At 33.6% G+C, this 20,810-nt stretch overlaps 3 protein-coding genes and 1 long non-coding RNA gene across 5 annotated transcripts; 2 read left to right on the top strand and 2 right to left on the bottom strand.

The window, feature by feature from the left end:
- The first annotated feature begins 139 nt into the window (after positions 1-139).
- Positions 140-5,480, top strand: LOC144852466 (tRNA pseudouridine synthase Pus10-like). Of its 2 annotated transcripts, none has more exons than XM_078710278.1 (18): positions 140-247; positions 609-752; positions 918-1,142; positions 1,233-1,319; positions 1,644-1,678; positions 1,778-1,889; positions 2,148-2,209; positions 2,504-2,552; positions 2,650-2,729; positions 2,896-2,978; positions 3,196-3,321; positions 3,418-3,474; positions 3,559-3,635; positions 4,170-4,225; positions 4,362-4,479; positions 4,585-4,727; positions 5,170-5,269; positions 5,357-5,480. In XM_078710278.1, the coding sequence occupies exons 2-18, from the start codon at positions 621-623 to the stop codon at positions 5,411-5,413; spliced, it is 1,599 nt and encodes a 532-aa protein (XP_078566404.1). In that variant the 5' UTR covers positions 140-247; positions 609-620; the 3' UTR covers positions 5,414-5,480. The 2 variants fall into 2 exon arrangements, with proteins under 2 accessions (XP_078566404.1, XP_078566405.1); XM_078710279.1 differs by having other exon boundaries at positions 3,418-3,478; positions 3,563-3,635.
- LOC144852467 (uncharacterized) lies at positions 252-16,648 on the bottom strand. Its single transcript, XR_013614296.1, has 3 exons — positions 16,519-16,648; positions 2,083-2,184; positions 252-727 (listed from the first exon to the last, which is right to left on the bottom strand). It is a non-coding gene; the product is annotated as an uncharacterized LOC144852467 (long non-coding RNA).
- On the bottom strand, positions 6,166-13,368 carry LOC144852463 (DNA replication licensing factor mcm5-A-like). The gene is made up of 16 exons (XM_078710276.1): positions 13,136-13,368; positions 12,484-12,610; positions 12,145-12,273; positions 11,630-11,802; positions 11,362-11,517; positions 11,182-11,266; positions 10,669-10,876; positions 9,939-10,099; positions 9,588-9,656; positions 8,868-9,101; positions 8,678-8,761; positions 8,433-8,548; positions 8,039-8,167; positions 7,427-7,569; positions 6,704-6,831; positions 6,166-6,597 (listed from the first exon to the last, which is right to left on the bottom strand). The coding sequence occupies exons 1-16, from the start codon at positions 13,285-13,287 to the stop codon at positions 6,496-6,498; spliced, it is 2,196 nt and encodes a 731-aa protein (XP_078566402.1). The 5' UTR covers positions 13,288-13,368; the 3' UTR covers positions 6,166-6,495.
- LOC144852465 (atypical kinase COQ8B, mitochondrial-like) lies at positions 13,731-20,245 on the top strand. Its single transcript, XM_078710277.1, has 15 exons — positions 13,731-13,822; positions 14,099-14,311; positions 14,551-14,886; positions 15,086-15,152; positions 15,363-15,434; positions 15,610-15,726; positions 16,087-16,172; positions 16,888-17,028; positions 17,217-17,298; positions 17,618-17,711; positions 18,047-18,188; positions 18,473-18,580; positions 18,919-18,984; positions 19,262-19,348; positions 19,518-20,245. Exons 2-15 carry the CDS (start codon positions 14,108-14,110, stop codon positions 19,791-19,793), a joined length of 1,878 nt encoding a protein of 625 aa, XP_078566403.1. The 5' UTR covers positions 13,731-13,822; positions 14,099-14,107; the 3' UTR covers positions 19,794-20,245.
- Positions 20,246-20,810: the final 565 nt, after the last annotated feature.

Here is a 20,810-nt window from a genome sequence, read left to right as displayed (position 1 = left end):
TTGAGGATGTTTATTCTCCTGAGCGTAAAATACGTTTAAAACGCGTTGCAAACTTGAATTCGAGCAGTTTCTTTTTGAAAAGTTACATGAGCTATTGCATCTTTGTCAACGCGTTTTAGAGAATTTGAAACGCGTGTAAAATCTATACAAAAACACATGTTCGTATCAAAACACAAGTAAATTCAACAATGGTCAAGACACTATTTGCTAAAAACCGTGTTCTTATTTTTGATATTTAATAATTTAAGTCAGTATATATTGCTTTAAACTAAAGTAACATATTTTAATTTTTTTTGACTGTGATTTTTGTAGGCCTGGTTAAATTAAAAAAAGATATGCGTAGCCTAGGCCAACCAACTCTAGGCCAGAGCATGTCTAATCAAGGCAAAGCTATAGAGTTTCATGGTACTTGAAAGATTATTCCTGCTTTTTGGAGTCGTTTCGCCCCAGTTTATTTTTTTTTTATTTCGTTATTTAGACACTTCCAAGCTCTTGCTTAACTTAAAACTATACCTTGCAATTTCATTGTTCGTCCTTTATAACAAATTACTTTTGAGTTATTTTTTAGAATTTGTAAAATATATTATTAATTATTAATTTCATTCCAGCCTTGGATCAGAATGTTTGGAACGACAGAGGAACAAACAAAGGTTATAAAAGACCTTCAAAGCACATCATGTTGTCAGCGTTGCATTCTTAGATATCTAGGCTCTCGAATACATTCCCACTACAAGGAAAATAATACATCGGAGGTGAATATCAAATTTAATTGTCACTAAACAATTAATTGAATACCGTAAAATATTTCATAATTATATGAAGAATTGTAGTTTTCTTTTTTAATTACAAACTAAAAACAAGGAAATTCAATCACATTTCTATTAATAGCAATTGTGATCACTTTTATATATTTTTAGGTTATTAACAACATTTTGCATAAGGGAACATCTTTAGAAAATGCAACTGAAAAGCTGATGGAAGAATCTGTGGAATCTGATGAAACTAACACCAAAAATGAAAATGAGTCGGAGAAGATGGATGATAATGAGGTTGATGGGACCCAAACTGAGGAGGATGAACTGCTATGTATATCATGTCTAGGTACACTGCAAGATAAATATTCATCACTTTTTGTGTCAAAGGTCAGTTAGTATTGAATCATATATTTGTACATTTTTTTAAATAAACAAATTGAAATAATATCTGATAACAAAATTCACGTTTTTTGACAGGTATTAGAAGCTGTACATGAAGCAGATCACAAATATGAATCATTTCAATTAAGTGTTTCATTATCAACGCAGTTTATACTTAGACAGGTTAGTAGGCAGGTCCAGGGGCGTGTCCATAGAGTCCAGGTCCATTTTAGAATGTTTTTGGAAGTAATAAAATCTGCTTATCAACCTCAAAACATCTTAACACTTAGGCACATAAGGCTAACTATAATATTACTTAGGTGACAAAAAAATGTGATATGCCCATATATGGACGTAATGATATGACATCATCATGTCCATATATGGGCATATCACTACCATATTTGGGCACATCACACTTTTATGAAAGTTTGATAGTGTAGATAGAGCTTTATAATATACATAACATGTGTAGGCCTACAGTAATAATAATCTTCTTGTTTTCAGTATGCTATATGGAAACATTTGCAAACAACGTACAGGTATTTAAAATTTGATTGGTATAAATGGTTTTAAAAAATGGTTGGAATATATAGTTTTTGCAAAACAGATTAGATTATCATTTGTTTGTAATTCTACAGATCTTCATACAGTTCTCATAAGTTAGAAGAACTGTGTTCCATCAAAGATGTCCTAAAGTGGGTGTATGGACCCAAGCTCAGCTCTTCACTTGATGTCAAATTCAGTTCATCAGTAAGTCAAAATGGACTCTTTCTAAGCCTTTTCTACACTATCAAACTTTATGTGACAAGAAAATGTAATGTGCCCATATATGGACATGATGATGTCATATCACTACCATACTTATGCAAATCACTACCATATTTGGGCACATCACACTTTTTTGCTAAAGTTTGATAGTGTAGACAGAGCTTTACACACTCACCTATGTTCAATAATTTCTCTGGTTTCTCCGCAGTAATAGAGTTGTAAATGCTTCCTCTTTTTCAGAGTCCATTTGAGATTGCTCTTTCAATCAACAATTCTGCTACAAGTAGAGAATGTGACTTCTTGTAAGTACAGAAATAAAAATTAATGTATGAATTGTTATTCATCCTCAGTTAAATAACTTAAGATTCTCTTTTTAAATATTGTATCAATGTCTTTAGCGTGTGAATGTGCATTGTATGTACACCAGATCAACAGCTTTATGTTCCATTCGAAGGCCAAGACAATGAGAGCATCTTGCCTTGATACAAGAAATATGGAATATATACATTACCTACTCTATAATTAAATACTGTAAATTATATAAAAATGTACAACTAATTTAAATATTCAAAAATATATATACATATTGCTTTCAGAAATCCAGGTGCAAGCAGAAGCAGTGAACCACCATCTAAGAGAAGGAAGGTACTGTATGCCAAGGATTTATTTTATGAACCAAAATGTTAATTCATACATTTAGCAATTAAGGGGTCTTTAATTTCTACCGTTTTTCTTCTTTCAGAAAGCTCAAAATTATGAGGGCGTGCCTCGCACGATCGTAAATAAAAAGTTGTCCGATATGTCTGCTGATGAACTTGAAAGGTGAGGTCAAAAAGATAAAATATTTTTAAAAATGTTTGTATTATACTTTTAATTAAATTTCAGTTTTTTTAATACTTTGTATAAACTATATTGGTTTGTTTTGACTAAAATAAATTTGAAGAAATATTGGCAATGAATGTTTTTTTTTCTTAACATTTTTTTCTAGGCATTACCCTTGGCCACCAAGCACTCCAACAGAAATGTGTACAGTAACCGTAGCGATGAATTATGCACCAGTATTTGTAGCAGGTTAATATTATAAAAATAAACTAAAAATAAGTGTACATATTCATTTGACTATTGAGAGCTATAAATAGGCCATTATATACATATATTTAAAAAAATTAAAACAATTATTTCCTTATTGTCGAGCGCATAGAGACATCGTTTATTTGCGCTATATAAATCTATCTATTATTATTATTTATGACAATGAGTCTACATCATTTTTATTCAATCATTTTAGGGAGATACAACAAGTACTCACGGACCCTAAGTCAAACACCCTGGTTCATCAATGGAGAGCGTAAAACACCCCATTCAGTTGAAGAATATATTTGTTTGCCGATTAAAAAACATTTAAAAGCCAAAGGTACAATCATCTTATTTTTCAATCTACTTTTTGTATGTAATTTGTGTAATTATAAGATACAGTAAGCAGTGTTTGATATTTAATATTTACTTTCAGATTATAAATTTTCTTCATCGGGAAGAGAAGATGTTGATGTGAAAACATTAGGAAGAGGCAAGTTTTGGGGTTTTTTGTAGAGCATCTAGAATTTGAATTGTTTCTATTTTGTATTCAAATGTTTTTTATTATAAATTACAGGAAGACCATTCCTTGTGGAACTTATTGACCCCCATAGAGCTTTACAAGGTCAGCGAGCAATTACCAAATTACAACAGGTAATTAGCCAAAGAAGTTTACACACCTTTTCGTCTCAACAACATTTTTTGAACATATAAAGATTATTATTTCAAAAACACTAAAAATATTTTATAAATTAGTATATTTCAATCAATGATTGGTTTCATCACTAAAATTGTCTTATAAATTAGTATATTTCAATCAATGATTGGTTTCATCACTAAAATTGTCTTATAAATTAGTATATTTCAATCAATGATTGGTTTCATCACTAAAATTGTCTTATAAATTAGTATATTTCAATCAATGATTGGTTTCATCACTAAATTGTCTTATAAATTAGTATATTTCAATCAATGATTGGTTTCATCACTAAAATTGTCTTATAAATTAGTATATTTCAATCAATGATTGGTTTCATCACTAAAATTGTCTCTAAAAAATCATCTGAAGGTTTAAAAGAAACAATTAAAAAACACAAGGTGGATTGGATCAACAAATCATTAAAATTGTCCATCTTGGAATTTGGACCTAAAGTATTAACCTTGTTTTACAATCATTTTGTTTTTCAGCTAATAAATTCAGAAACTGTTGAAATTTCTGTAAACGACTTACAGATGGTAACAAAGTAAATACCAAAGTACTTTTCTTATGTTTACATTTGAGCTTGATTATTTAATTATCAAAAATTATATGTATATTTCTTTCACATACATTTGCCTTGTCTCAATTCAACTTTTTTTCTTGATTTGACATTTTTCTAGAGAGGAAACTAAAATGTTAAAGGAAGGTGAAATAGCTAAAACAAAATCGTACAAAGCTAAAATTTGGATAGAAGAAGCAAAAAGACAGGAAGATCTACAGATACTGGAAACATTCAAGGTAAACTAGTCTCCAAATCTAGTCTCCTAAAAATTACAAAATGTTCTAGTCTCCAAATCCAGTTTCCTTCAGATTACAAAGTTTGTTTGTCCGTTTTCTTTACAGGATATAACAATATACCAAAAGACACCAATCAGAGTACTACATCGTCGTAACCTAGCAACAAGAGAACGTGTGATTCATAGCATGGAGGCTCAGTACATAGACGATCACCATTTTGAGTTGAGTCTCAGCACCCAGGCTGGAACGTATCCTTTAACTTTATGTACTTGGCTTAACAGTGTTAATACTGTCGGTCTTGAGACTGCACAGGTCTAGAGTAACTTTGGCATTTAGGAAGAATTTGGAATGTTAGAATGCGGAGTACCCTCCTATTGAACTCATGAGCAGATGTAAAAAAGAAAGAATATTAACCAGCAAATATAAGACATTCTCATTTAAAATAAAACTGCTATACCATAAAGCAAATTTTCCACTAGGCAAAAATGCTACCCTTCCACTACAAAGAGCGAATAGCTGCGATTTTCATGTTCATCGCGCGTCTGCAGAGCTTTTCGATTTGCATGAACGCATCATACTGTAGCTCATTACCTTCTTTAAGCTGATTTTCCACTAGGTAAAATTGCGCAACCAATCCGAGCTCAGGAAAAGACAATTTTAAGCTTAAAATTCCTTAACAGTTTTTATTAGCTATATCAAAGAGTTCGTTCACAGTGACTTTGGTCGAACCGAACCAAACTTGGGACAGCTATTCAAATGCAATGTTGATATTTTAGAGCTTGATGTTGCAGTAAGTAAAGTAAACATATAACATAGAAGTGTACGTAGTACCCCATTCCATCGCAAATACCAATTAGTATTTATTGTTTAATTTCAGTCTGTAGACCTGGATTGGCCAAATAAATTGGAAACTGGTACAAACATTGACACTTGAGGGATAAAAGAAGAGATCATTAAAAATAAAAAAATAAATTGTTTGAATAAACATTTATATGAAAGCATGGATTGTTTCTTGTGAATTATTTAGTCGCAAACAAATGACTCGCATTTCACACAATAAACAAATTCAATAGGCAGCATCTCAAAAAGGGAGGACCTAATTAGGTCTTGTCCAAATAATAGTTCATCATTCATTCAAGCTCTCAATGCGCTGCACATTATTACCCTGGTTATTTTTTGGGTCAACACGTATGGAAACATAGTCCCATAATAATGCAGCTAATAATCGGCGCAAAGTTGTGTCTTGATCTAACCAGGTACCCATTTATACACCTGAATGAATGCGGAGAAGTTGTTTCCTTGCTCCAAAGTCACTAGGCAACAACTGACAATACATCAATTGATCTGGCTTGTTCTGAGGTCATTTCAAATCGAATTATTTGATGTCTACCAAGAGACCATTATCTGTGCATACAACCGAGGCAACAGTTGTACTCCTTTATTACCTGTTTTCGGCCAATAGACAATAATTTTGTCGTTACTGTGAAAACGTTACATGATAGTTTACAAAATAATTCATGCCACGCTTGTAGATCAAACCTGAAAGGAATCGTACTCGCATACATATAGATAAAAATAACTTCCCAACAGGATGTGAGAAAAATGCTATTGTAGTCGATCACACAATTTAAAATCTTCATGGCACAATGTTTGATAATTACGGTAATTAATAAACACAGACATGTATACAATGAATTAGAAACAATGTTTATTTTTGTCATATATACATTCATTTTCATTTCTTATCTATCTTGCATATGATAACACTAATTTAACGTCATGTTATCTATTTTGATTCTTTTTCTACAAAATGAAATATACATTTATTTCAGTGAAACTTGGTACAATTAGAAAACAGTATTGTAAATATCTAGACACCTATTTTATACAAATACAACTGACAAACCACATAATTGTATACATTTATGTGCTGTACACCTTTCAGGAACTTGTATTTCAGCGTCTCAAAATAATAAATAAACCATAGTTAACTTGAATCGCATTATCTATTCCTCATCACTTGATCCTGTATAGCATTTTTCGTTGCATTCTGTACTGAATTTCACCTCTCCTCATCATTAGATGAATTACTTTGTAGATGGAGCGCTCCGGATATTTCTAGATGTCAAGAAAAAGGATGTCAATATGGAAATCAAACAAAAATGATTAGAAAATTAAATATTTTCAATTAGCATAAAATTTGCATATTTAATTATATACCCACCTGTCTCAAGAAATCCTGTATGATACAATGCTCTGAAACTTGTGATCCTATGGCGAATCGACGTTTCAATTGCTTCTCAATTCGGTTCAGCTCCTCTCGGTCTTCTTGAGTTGTGAATCCTTCAGCTCCTAAACACATGTTAACAAACGTCTTTAATTACAGTCTATTGTATTTTTACAACACGATACGGTACAGTATGTACCTGCATGATTTCATTTCTTAGTTTTACTATGCTGTATACACATATCATATTTATTTGAATAAATGTTTATTATTCAGGAGGGTTTTTAGGGGGATGTTTATTTGACGGAGGCATTTATTTTTGTTATATATTTTTTTATCATGTATAATCAAATAAATATCTCCAAGATATGAAAAAATACAACACAATTAATATCAACAAGTGATAAAATACAGTAAAAATTGTATGAAAATATAGATCATGTCAATCAATGAATTCTACTACAAATAAAAATGTGTTATACAATATTGTGTATAATGCATGTGGCGGGGCGTTTATTCGAGGAAATAAATAAAGGCACCGGGGAAATTATTCGACGGAGCATTTATTCCAAATGATGTTCCATGAGGGGCATTTATTCAAGCGAAGCGTTTAATCAAAGCGAGTGTTTATTCAAATAAATACAGTAGTATATTTCAGTACACTTATGGAATTAACTTACATAAAAAAAGACCGTAAACTTAAATTTAAAGTGAACTTACCTGCAAGATTACCGGTTCTTGCAGCATCCAGTGTAGACACCTGAAACAACCTAAGAGCCTCATCAATATCAGTCTCGTTAGCAAACGGTTTAAGTCTCATCTTGGCCAAGGATTCAGAGATCCGTACTATGGCCTCCAGTTGTCTGGACATAATTAAAAATGATTACATGTTAATGTCAACATTAAATAATGGAGATGCATCGTTTTACTATATAGTGATCACTTTATACACTGCATATTTTGGACATAAACCTAGCTTTAACCAAGGCAATTTAACAACAGGATGCTGAGCTCCGGAGATCATAGTATTTATCTGTTGCTGCAACACGATCAGTTCCACACCCCTTAACAGACACCGTGTGCCACAAAGAATATGTACATAGTACAGTATTATTGGTATTTGTCGCAGCCAGACATAAGATCAAAGGACTGTTACGAGTTCCTATCTTGGCAAGACGAGCTCAGTGTCCTGTTGTTAGATTGCATTTCTATAAAAAGCATTTCTATGATAAAGCTTGGTTCCCACTAGAGATGTAACACAATGACATACACGCAAAGCAAGCGATTTGACCAATGTCAAGCCACTTTATGGTGAATCATTTTGTTACCCACCTGACTGTGATTGGAATGCTAGTTTTTTTGTCTGTATCCCGCTCGTGTTCACGTGTTCCACTCCTCATTAATACGTAACGATTCATCAACTTCTCGGCAGCTTTGTCAGAAATACGGGGACCACAAGAGCTGGAAAAGAAACACAAATTAACCGATATGCCCAAATATTGTATTGATAAGCCCAAATATGTTAGTGATATCATGTCCATAAATGGGCACATTACATTCTTTTGTCACATAAAGTTTGATAGTGTAGACAGAGCTTTAGAAACTATAATCAATCAATACTTGCTAGGTAAGACTAAGAGTAGAAGCTAATTTGTGACTTGAGCATTGTACCTGAATATTACGGTAAACATAGTCACTTGCCGCTGAAGGTGCTTGACTGACTTACCTTCGTGCATATTGTATAAACTTCTTGAGAAAATTAAGGCTTAACTCTCCTTCTTGGTCTTTTTCATTCATTTGGTACGCATTCATGTGCAAATTCATCACATGTTTTGCAAGACGCTACAAAAAAAAAGCCAAAAAATTTATCATTTCAATATGTATTTTAAAATTACATAATACTGGTTATAATAAAACTGTATAACATTGTTCTCTACCCGTCTTCACAAATATTCAACTGTAGATACTCACAGTGTCTCTTTGTTGATCATGTTCATCTTTGATGATAAAAATCATATCAAATCTTGACAAGATAGTTGGCATGAAATCAATATTCTATCAAAATATGAAAAAAAATGTTATAAATAAATGAAAATACTGAATGCAGTACTGAAAATAATGTAGAACTTTATTTACGAAAAGAAAAACTGTGAATAGCTACCTCATCTCCTTTTGTGTCATCCCAACGACCGAACACGGAATTTGCCGCAGCCAGGACCGACGTTCTCGAGTTGAGCGTTGTCGTTATACCCGCTTTGGCTATTGAGATTGTCTGCTGTTCCATGGCTTCGTGGATGGCTACACGGTCATCTTGACGCATCTTGTCGAACTCGTCGATGCATACTACACCGCCGTCGGCCAGTACCATTGCACCGCCTTCCATTACAAAGTTTCTCTATTTAAAATAAAACGGAAGTTTGTTATTACCTGATGAAATGAGTTCCAATACAAATTCTTCTAATTTAACTGTTTTTTTTAAATAACTCTTTTAATGATAGGCTAAGTTCCCACTTGGACCCAATGCAAGGATGTAAGCACCACTCACGTAATTTGACACACTTGCATTGGGCCTAGCTTTAAAGAGCACTACAAGCCAGTGGCCGTATTCACCATTCACACTTAAGTGAGATAATTAACTTAAAACATTAGTATTTCACTTAACTCAATAAATATTTAAGTATTTCCCTTAAATTGTATTCACTTAGATATTTGAGATTTTTTTTTTATTTTAAATGTTTCTCTCTAAGCCCAAGTGTGATTAGTGAATATGACCACTGGTTATTGTGTATCATAAAATTAGATATAGCTGCTCATGTCTCTAAACAGTCTTTCAGTCGAGAAAGAAATGTTTATTTAATTTACATTAATTACTAATACCTACCGTATTTGGATCTCTTATAACAGCCGCTGTCAAACCAGCTGCACTGCTTCCTTTACCAGAAGTATATACCTGAAAATAATAAATATAAACAATTTTTTAATTTAAATTTTATTTCATACAATTACAGGATGGGTAAACTATTTTATAATTTATCATGCTTATTTGAGGCTTAGGGAGTGGAGTTGAAAGAGTCGTGAGTTACAACCATGGCACTAGGTCAGGATTGGGTTTAGAAGGCAAGCAAGTTAACCACCAAGCTACAGCTCCACTACAATTACCAGTTTCCATTACAAGGAGGATACATTTTTGTATTGTAAGCTAGGACAAGCAAAATCAATCCATCAAACTTACCCCAATAGGAGAGACTTTCTCTACAAACTTTAGCAACTGACTCTTCGCTGTTCCCGGATCTCCTAGCAACAGAAGATTGACATCACCACGTCTAGTGAGGCCGTCAGGTAAGCGCTTGCGAGAACCTCCAAACAACAAACATGCAATTGCCTTCTTCACATCTGAAACAAAACATTATAACGTAAAGTCTCAACTTCATACTTCTTCTTCTTTCTTGGAAAATCCAAGAAACATTTATTATATATGGCCTTTGGCCCAAATAATATACAATGTAATAGTTAAATAAATATCATTTGAGTACGTTTAAAAATTCTGTTCTACGTTTAAATGAAAAAAATAAATATTTTCCAAGTTTAACAATAAGATCAGTATTTGTGGTAGACATAAGATAAATATATTTTAATTTAGTTGGGTTGTTTATATAAAAGGAAAACATATATTTAGTTCTAATATCTGAATAAAATGGACAAACTAAAGTGAAATGATATTCATCTTCAATTGATTGTAAAGCACATAATTTGCACAATCTTTCATTTCTATTTATACAGTATAAATAGGGGCAGCTGTAGTGATATTGCCTCTTATTCATTTCATGGAAAAGGGTCTCCTTAATAGTGACAATAGAAGGGTTCTACTATAGCACTAAAGCATTATTTGTGGTGTATCAAAACCAATAACTGTAAACTAAGAATGAAAAAAAAAATGAATATTAGTTTTTAGAATGACCTACCAATGCTGCCATATATAGATGGCGCAATACTCCTGGCGATTGTATCATAAACTTCTGGATTTGCTGCAAGACGACGGAACTCTTCCTCTTCTTGAGGTGTGATGGCCACACCAGAAGTACGACCCATTCCTTCTGTATCAACCTTCACTCCAACAACCCTAATGTAGGGACTACGGATTCCAACTGAAACTTTGTTTCTACTTCCTCTCTACAATAAAAAATAAAGATAACCATTGAAAGAATTTGTCATGTTCATGTTAAAACATTCTACACAAAAATAAAGATTTTATAATCAATACTGTATTACCCTCCTTGGGGACACCCCTATTAAAAGGACACGCCTAATCAAGGGAAACCCCCTATTCAGGGGAAAACCCCTAAGTATAAGGGGACACCTTGGAGCAAACATGTTTTAACACTTATTCAAGGGAACCTTATATTATTAAGGGTACACTTTCTTGGGTCCCAAAGATGTCCCCTTAATAGAGGTTCTACAATATTAGAAAGACTAACCTTTGAAACAGGATTGGATTTCTTGATGGAGTAAATACCCAAAAGGGTGACTCGATTTCCTGGAACCACTTTCTCGCACAAGTACCTGAATTAAGTATAATATTTTGTAATAAATCTTGGGTCCAACAACATCAAATTAATATACCAATTACACCCAAGAAATGAATGGCTTCAACATACCTATCACAGTAGACTTGCATATGACGAGGAAGCTCTCCGTTAGGGACATCTTCTGGAGACTCCTGAAGCTTCAAGATCTGGAAGTCAACACAGTGGCACTTATCAGGAACAATAAAGAACGGATCAACTGGACAACCTGGACGTCCTGCCTGGTCTCTGTTGGATTAAAAAAAAAAAGAAATTAGTCTACCATCTTTTTTTAAAAAACTATAACAAAGTTCAAAATTTTATTTTAAAACTTGTTGTTGAAATTATAAAATCAACTAACGTGTTACAGCGCCTTGGCAAGGTGTATCCTTCTAGGCCAGGTTTGACTGCAAGATTAGGCATGTAGTTTCTACAACTTCGGCACTGAATAGTGATTTTTGTTGCCTTAGCTCGGATAGCAGATGCTGCTATAATGATGCCTGGAATCTTTACGAGCTTTGATACCTCATTTGACTGTTGATGAAACAAAAATGTAAAATGAATAACAGACAATAAAAAAGTATAAGTTCACCACTTGAAATTCAACTTGAGATTAAATAATCTTAAGTATATATGCTGGGTGAATCTACCTACCCACACCTGCCAATTTTTGTACATTTGGGTCCAGCGGGGTAACGTCTATGAGCACTTACGGGCTAAATGCAGGGGCCTCAGAACATATACAGCCCAATGCAACGTCTACTCAGAATTAGACAGCCCCTTAGGAGTGCTAAGCCATAGGTCCCTTGTCACCTGCGTTATACCACTGCAAGGGTCAGTTTATAGCAATTTTGTTCTTACTAAGTGATCTTATACCTTTAAGTGTCGTATTGGACTTGGATTCGCATCAGATGACAACATTACTTGAATATCCTGAAGTTCTTGTTCCTCTTCTGGTCGCGGATGAGTGACCTCATCAGCAATCTCCTTTGCTGCTTCTTCAAGCTATCAAAATATTAATTATGAAAAAAAACTTTTGTTTATATAGTTTTTAAAGGTTTTATGAGGTATTACTTGTTTAAAAATACACCGTAGCCCATGTTATGATGTTTCAATGCTTTGTTTTCTTTAATAATAATTGCAGCATGTACTTAAATAATAATTAAGATGGTGGGAGGAAGGGGGTGTTGATCAAAAGTGTCATAACTTCCGTACCAAGGGCAGAAACTCTGTTGGTTGTTTCATCAGTTTTTCCGCAAGATCTTCGTCGTAGCTCCTCAGGTCATCAATGTTGATTTCAAGCCAATATTGCTGCAAGTTGTAATTTCTCTTCAGCTCATCTCTAGTAATTAAATAAAAGGAAGAACCCAAATTAATATTAAAAAACTCAAATTCTAGGCTGTTTATAGTATTAGCCCTACTACACCCAGGGAAGGGCATATATACAGTAATAGCCTAGGCCTCCAAGCTTTTAATTATGGTAGTAGGCAAACACAGGCAGGCCTCTAATTTTAGTCTAAACAACTAATAATATTATTAATTAGGCCTAGGCTAATTTAGGCCTAACTAAAAACACTGTAAGTAGGTAGTGCAACACACATATCACACTCAAGTCACAGCCTATAAAATTATAAAAAAATACATACTCTAGGCCTAGGCCTACTAGCTATGTATGGATGGATGGCAAGGCCCTACGTCATAGCCTGCCTAGCTAGGCCTAACTAGTAGGCTAATACTAGGACTAGCTAGTAGTAGGCACTCACTAGCTACTGCATGCGTTGTATTGTCAAGATTTGCCCATGGCCTAGCCCTAGTAGAGGTTTAGGCTAGGCCAGCACTTGGAAAAACAACAAAACATCCCACGTACCTGTATTTGTACAAAAAGTTTGCATCATGATATTTTCGAATAAAATCTTTAAATCTTCGTTGATCACCGAGTCTGTTGATTTTTCCATCACCCTGATCTTCAGACCCAAAATTATCGGAATAAAATATTTGCTGTTGATCAAACCCAGACATTTTCAGTTGTTTTATTGTCTTCCGTCCTTTCTTTTCCAAACTGTTTGTTGTTCTGAACAAAAATGTCACATGTAAAGTTCGGCGCGAACCTTGCCGCGAAAGAATATGCAAATTTGTGGTCTTTAAAAACTAGACTTATTGCAGACGTCATAAAGCCGTTAATCAATTACTTCCTAGCCAAATGCTATTAGGAATGAATTTTAACGACTGGTACCACAGACTAATGGCAACAAAGACTGAACCATTTCAACAATAGGTAATTCAGCAATCATCTACTGAATTATTATTTAAGGTAAAGTACATTGTTAAACTATTGTTATCATTTTAATGCAATATATTGGAATTAAAAGTAGTGCATGGTAATGCTTAGTTTAGTGTTACTAATTCGTGGTATAAACAATATGTTGGTAAAACAAATTTCGTTTACCCCATTCTTACTTTAGATGATTCCTTGGTTTTGCAAATTGGGAATGTAGCATGTTGTTTTTCCTGAAATATCTCACTAAAAATTGACTGTATTTAGCCGTGCTTATAGGTAAATCAAAATTATGTTTTGTAAACAATTACTATCACACAATTAGGCATATATCAACCAGGCCAGGCTACACACTTCACTGCAGTATTGCTAATTAATGCTAGCTAGCCCCCATCTGTAATGTTGAGGCTTGTCCTAGAGTAGTAGATGGTTAGGATTCAGGCTGTCAGTGTCAACTAGATTGAAAGCCAGCGCAGGCACAGCTAGGGTAGGTTTATTATTGTGTGCAGTAGCCAGAATACTACCTAACCATAACCTAAACATCTTATTTTCTAGATAGAAACAATGGCACAATCACGCTTAGCTGATTTAGGGAAAATAAGCAAAGGTTTCGGCCTGGTTGCAAAATCCTTCTTCAAAATGGGAGGAGAAGAAGTTGAAAGATGCGTAGCCAACTCAAGTCTAAAGCCACTAAAACCAATCTTAACTTCTGTCAAAACTACAGTTGAGGACTGCATAGATTCTATACCAACAGAAGATCCATATAAGGTAAAATGTTTTCAATCATTTCTTTATTAAGCTCTGTCTACACTATTAAAAAGTGTTTTGTATTGTACCCAAATATTAATGATAGTGATGTGCCCAAATATGGTAGTGGTATGACATCATCATGCCCATATACAGTATGGGATATCACATTTGTTTGATAGTGTAGACAGAGCTTTACTGTAGCCTACAGTAGATGTTTAACTACAGTATATTAATTTATCAAATTTTTTATTACTTAGATGGATTTCACAGAACAAGATTTTGACATTATGAATGCTGATGATTGGGAACCAGTGGGAACAGAAGTTGATGAGAACATTCGTCCAAAGCAAGACAAAGACACACAAACACCATCTGATGGTACAATTCCACAGGGAACAGGACGTGGCACACAAACAACATCTAATGGAACAGCTCCAAAACGCAGCTACCATGCATGGTCAGGTTTTAGGTCAAAGTTCATACCCTTGCATTGTACGAGTCACACAAACTACTGTACGGCAGACGTGACTGCAGATGATGTTAAGAAATTCAGAAAAGGTCAACCACCAAGGAAGACTAGACATAAACAAGTGGTACAATATCATTTTGTTTAATTATTGCAATTTATCGAAAATGTTTTGGCTTTTATGTTATGTTTTCACTGATTGTGTGTGTCCATTTTATTATGATAGTTTTTATATTTTATATTGAAATGTATTTGTTAAACCAAGTTGCAATAAAGAATATGGTTATTATGATTATGTTTGCATATCTTGCTTATCTCCTTTTCAGCTAAGTGACAGGGCTAAAGAACGAACTGTTCCTTCTAGTAGACTTGGTAGAGTTTTGAGCTTTGGAGGTAGTGTATACATTTTACTATGACAAAGATGCTTTCTTTGGGTTTTCCCAATAACTCATCTCATCTGTTGTAATTAATTACAATTATAATAGATACAGTACTAAATCTGTTTTCCTCTACAACTTGTTACACTGCAATGCACTAACATTTTTTTATGATAGTGTTAATTTATTTTTAGTTTAGGCAACAGTACAGGTTTTTCTTTTTTAGAACTAGCAGCTGGACTTGGTGTTGGGACAATAGCTGAGATTGCAAGACGGGGATTAGGCTGGAATAATGAAGGTTTAAACACTTTTATTTTAAATAAATAACATGATTGATGGTGTTTTGAAAAATGAATTAAATTCCTTAAACTTTGATTATAAAAATAAAAGTTACAGACCAAAGTCTAGCTGTGTTATGACTCATGCGCTTGAAAAAACAAACTAATAAACAAAATGTGATATTGTATTATTAGATGAAATGACAGGAAAGAGTGTTTTCTTAACTGAAGCCAATGCTGACCGTGTTGTGAACACGCTGTGTAAAGTACGGGGAGCAGCTTTGAAACTAGGTCAAATGCTTAGCATTCAGGGTAAGTCCATTCTACAGTACTAGGCCCTACTAGCCCATATACTGTAACATTTGGCTAGCACACATTAACATTACAAAATTAACAGGTCTGTTCATTAATTCTCCATACTGTTATATAAACAGCCAGAATTTTAGAATTTCTTCTGTGCCTGTAAATATATATTATATATATGCCTATATTAATACAAAATTAAAAAATGACAATGCTGTGGGTACTGTGGTTGGATCTCAATGGAGATATAAATAAAATAAGCACTGATAACATATACAATACAATTGAGGACAGAAAACATCACAAAATATACACCTAGGCTATCCGAACTATGTCAAATTCTTTGTTTTAAATAATTATTTTTCTCAGACAACAGTTTGATCAGCCCAGAAGTACAAGGTGTATTTGAAAGGGTCAGACAGAGTGCAGATTTCATGCCAGCAAGACAGATGATTGTAAGATCGTATTCAAATTTCATTCAAAGTTAAACTTGCTTCTATAAAATGTATGAACCAAATAACCAGGTTTTGGACTACAGTATTATGCACATGCTCAAGATCTGAAGCAGACTAGGCTTACAGTACTTCATCTGTATTTTGGCTTGTTATTTTAATTAACCAGTGAATACATAAGATTAAGGCACAGATAAGCAGGCAATTTGGACTGCATCAGTTGGGAGCCAAGCAAGGCCACAAGGCCTAGACCACTACTACTTTTCTAGGCCTAGGCCTACACCATTTATGACATAAATAAACTCTAAATTAACATTGCTTATTAGCTAAAGAATAATAATTCACTCACCAAATATTGTGCCTTGATGTTAAATCCTTTTTATATTATATATTCTTGTATATAATTGATTGCAAAAGACACTTAGTACCCACATTTTCAAAATGGCTATGCAGGCCTAGCTCTGCTGCTCTATTTCTTCAACAGACAAGCAGGAAAGTTATGCATCACTTGCTGTATGCAAATTAGACCTTGCATACATAATGATGCTTACTTTTAACAAATTTGATTGGATGAATAACAAATGTTTTTAAAGTATACTTATAATGATGGATATTAGATTTAAAAGGAATAATTTTAAGTTACATCAAAAATGAAAACATTTTTCAAAATGTTACCAGGTTTAAACTTCTACTATTTCTTCTTTTTTCATTTATTCAGGGTGTTCTTAAAAAAGAACTTGGAGATGACTGGAGGTCAAAAGTTGGATCGTTTGAGGAGAAACCATTTGCAGCAGCATCTATCGGACAGGTTCACCTAGCAACATTGCATGATGGGACAGAAGTTGCAATGAAAATTCAGGTAATCTGACTCACAAAATAGGATTTCCACCTATCTGATAGGACAGTGATTAATTCACTATTGGTAATTCTTGGCCACATGTGCCTAAAGACAAAAAATATAAATAAAATAAATAAATCATCATTATCAATTATCACATACCTGTAATATTTGGAGTTTTCTGATTTATTTTCTTATATTGTTTGTAGTATCCTGGTGTCGCTAAAGGAATTGATAGTGACATAGACAACATTACCTCTATCCTCAAAGTTTGGAATGTCCTTCCAGAAGGTACTGTATGTTTTTATTCAAATACAGTAACATTTTCCTAAAGACATTAGCTTAAAGCCTTGTCTACACTATCAAACTTTATTTGACAAGAAATGTGATGTGCCCATTGACATGATGATGTCATATCACTGCCATATTTGGGCATATCACTACCATATTTGGGCATGTCAGACTTTGTCGAAATAGTGTGATAGTGTAGACAGAGCTTTAGAAATGGATAAAATCAAAAAGTCTGGTTTCTGTTTGACTTAATTTTAATTACTGTATGAATTTGAATGACTTATTTATAACTCCTGTGGTCATACCATTTGTTCTACAGGCTTGTATATTGAGAATGCCATGGATGTAGCAAGGAGAGAATTGGGTTGGGAGATAGATTATGTAAGAGAGGCCAAGTACACAGAACTATTCAGGTTAGTTATCAAATTTGTAGATTGTTGTTTAGTTTGATTTATACTTCAGTGGTTCTTTAAAGCAACAATCATAGAAACATGACATGATACATACAGAGTAAAAGTGAGCCATGATCATCTTCTGTGAATGATAGAGTGGTCCCTGAATGGAATGACATTGACTGTCTGTTTCTTGTCCTCATACTCATTCATAAATCGTGATAAACAAAAATATGTTGAGGTAAGTAATTAGGAGAACAACTGCCAGGCACTTTATAATCAGTATTCAGAAATATAAAATAGAAGTATGGTAAATAATAATAATAAAAAATATAATAATATAATTATTATTTTAGGAATTTGTTAAAGAACGATGCAATACTTAAAGTACCAGCTGTAATCAAAGACTTATCATCAAAAGAAGTGCTCACAACAGAACTTATTGATGGAATTCCATTGGATAAAGCCAAAGATTTGGACCAGGAAACACGGAACATGGTCAGTCAAAGATACTGCCTCTTTGTTGCCATAAAAATTACATATGCAGTTTCAAACATTTGACAAAATGTAACATTTATACTATTAACATACTGTTTATACGCAATACAATATACTGTTGGGCACTGTTTGTTTAAAGGATGTTTTTAATACAAAAGTAATTGACCAATCACAATTGTCAGATCATCAAAAGTGTCGCTTCTGATTGGTCAACTCACTTGTGATGCATGTACGTCCTTGCGCTGTGTCCGTGGTATTTTCAATAATAAAATTTTCGTTCACAGATAAGCTCAAATATTTTAAGGCTGTGTTTGACAGAGATCTTTGAATGGTTTGTGATGCAGACTGACCCCAATTGGTCAAACTTCTTCTATAATGCCGATAGTAATAAGGTAAAGTGCAGATAGCAATAATGTAGTGCAGATAGCAATAGGTAAAGTGCAGATAGCAATAAGGTAAAGTGCAGATAGCAATAAGGTAAAGTGCAGATAGCAATAAGGTAAAGTGCAGATAGCACTAATGAACTATTTGTCCATGCTCTGAATTGGTGTCAAAAGACTTGACTGCAGATCTGTATCAGTTATAGAAATTACAGTCTATCAATGGTTTCTGGTTTTATCATAGCAATTGCTTACTGATAAATATGTGTCAAATAGTAATCAATTACCTGTATCGCATGAGATAATATACATATTAACTTTTTTGGTTTAATTTGTTTACTTTTTATTAGATTTGGCTTCTAGACTTTGGAGCCACCAGAGTTTTTGATAAATCATTCGTAGACAAATACATTCGAGTAAGTATAACTTACCTATTACTAACTTTGATGTTCAGTTCTAAAGTGTTGAGACTAACAGTCATTCTATGAATGCTCATGAATGTAAAGAATTTTCCTGCTGGCTAGGCCATAACATTGTAAAAAATTAAGCCTATTTACTAGCACTTCTGCTGTTGAAAAGGACACTTGTTAAAAAGGGGCTTGTGTTTATTTTGGCCCTAATCACTCCTAATCAATCACATGTAAATGTTGTTACTCATCACCAATTTAATAATTTGTTTTTCATTTGCAACAGATTATTCATGGCGCAAGGGTTAATGATAGGGAATCTGTTCTTGAATATTCACAAAAACTTGGCTTCCTCACAGGCTATGAATCAAAGGTAAATAGAATAGCCTCTTCTTTGGTACACACCCTATTAAGGGGACACTTTCCCGAGATATGAACGAAGGAAAATATATGTTTTATTCAGGGAACTCTTGTCCCTTTAATAGAGGTATGCTAACTCACAGGCAAAAAAACACAGTAACTCGCCAAATACAATTTTTCAGGTAATGGAAGATGCACACGTTCAAGCAGTTATGGTTCTCGGAGAAGCGTTTCACTCGGATGAACCATTTAACTTTGCGACGCAAGACACGACAATGCGTATTCACACGTTAATGTCAAAGATGTTGCATCATCGCTTAACGCCACCACCGGAAGAGAGTTACTCCCTACATCGCAAGATGGCAGGCGCGTTCTTACTTTGTACGAAGCTTGGTGCAAATATTTCATGCAAGCCGCTGTTTGATAAAATATGGAACAGATATAAATTTGATGATTGAAGAAATGAATATTTAGATGGAATATTATTTATACAGTACTCTAAACAAATGTCTAGTTTTTAACTTGATAGTAATTTAGTTAATACTACTATATTTTACTATGTTTATTAACTGGACAACACTATACACAGTGAGTGTGGTTAAGATTATTTACATCCAGGCTTTGACACATCTTTGAGGTGTTTGGTAAAAGACCCTGATTAAAGGTGGGGCGCTTGTGTAAGCTACTAAACTTGACCTACTGTAAGAAGGGGAAAGCAGTCACGATATAATTTTTTTTTTAAGAAAAACAATTTTTTGTTATAATAGTATGTTAGTAAATAGAGATAAGAAATAAAGTAGAGTACAGTATTATTTTATAGAATCAGATTTACGAAGACAATGGTAGTCAAGTCAAAAGCATTACATATACAATATATTGCCTCAATCGATATTAAAAATATATAAATAAATGTCTTACTTTGTTTCAAACACCAAGCTGAATTGTTTAAGCTGCTTCTCTGTGATTAGAGAATTCTACACTAGAACGTGGACCTGGTTTATTCAAACCTGTTTATGCGCATGTAAATCAGATAATTTACATATTGTGCAAGTGTGATAAATTCCTTCTGCCTTGATCAACAAAAACAACGTATATCATCATCTTTTGGATGATGATTAAATGTACAATACCTATAGGGTACATGCTTTTTAGCGCCCAAAACATTTCCCTTCGCATACAAGGTAACCCCGTTCCTAGAAGGTACTTCCCAAAAATCAATTAGTTTGACTAAAATTTCAATTTAATATTTCAATATTTATATTATATAGTAATGCCAGTTTTACAGTTTATTTTATACGCACAAAACAGGCTTAAATCGAGCGAGTTGACCAATGAAAGACGATAGTTCGAATAATATCGTTTGTGATTGGTCAAATCACTTGCGTTGCGCTAACATCCGTGCGCTGCGTCCTAATGGGGACCATAAATCTTTGTGTAATGTACATTTTGTTTTTACTAAAATAACAGAGATAACT

Source organism: Antedon bifida, chromosome 9 (genome assembly GCF_963402885.1).
Source record: "Antedon bifida chromosome 9, ecAntBifi1.1, whole genome shotgun sequence".
Classification (NCBI taxonomy): Eukaryota; Metazoa; Echinodermata; class Crinoidea; order Comatulida; family Antedonidae; genus Antedon; species Antedon bifida.
This window is presented reverse-complemented; position numbering and strand designations above follow the sequence as displayed.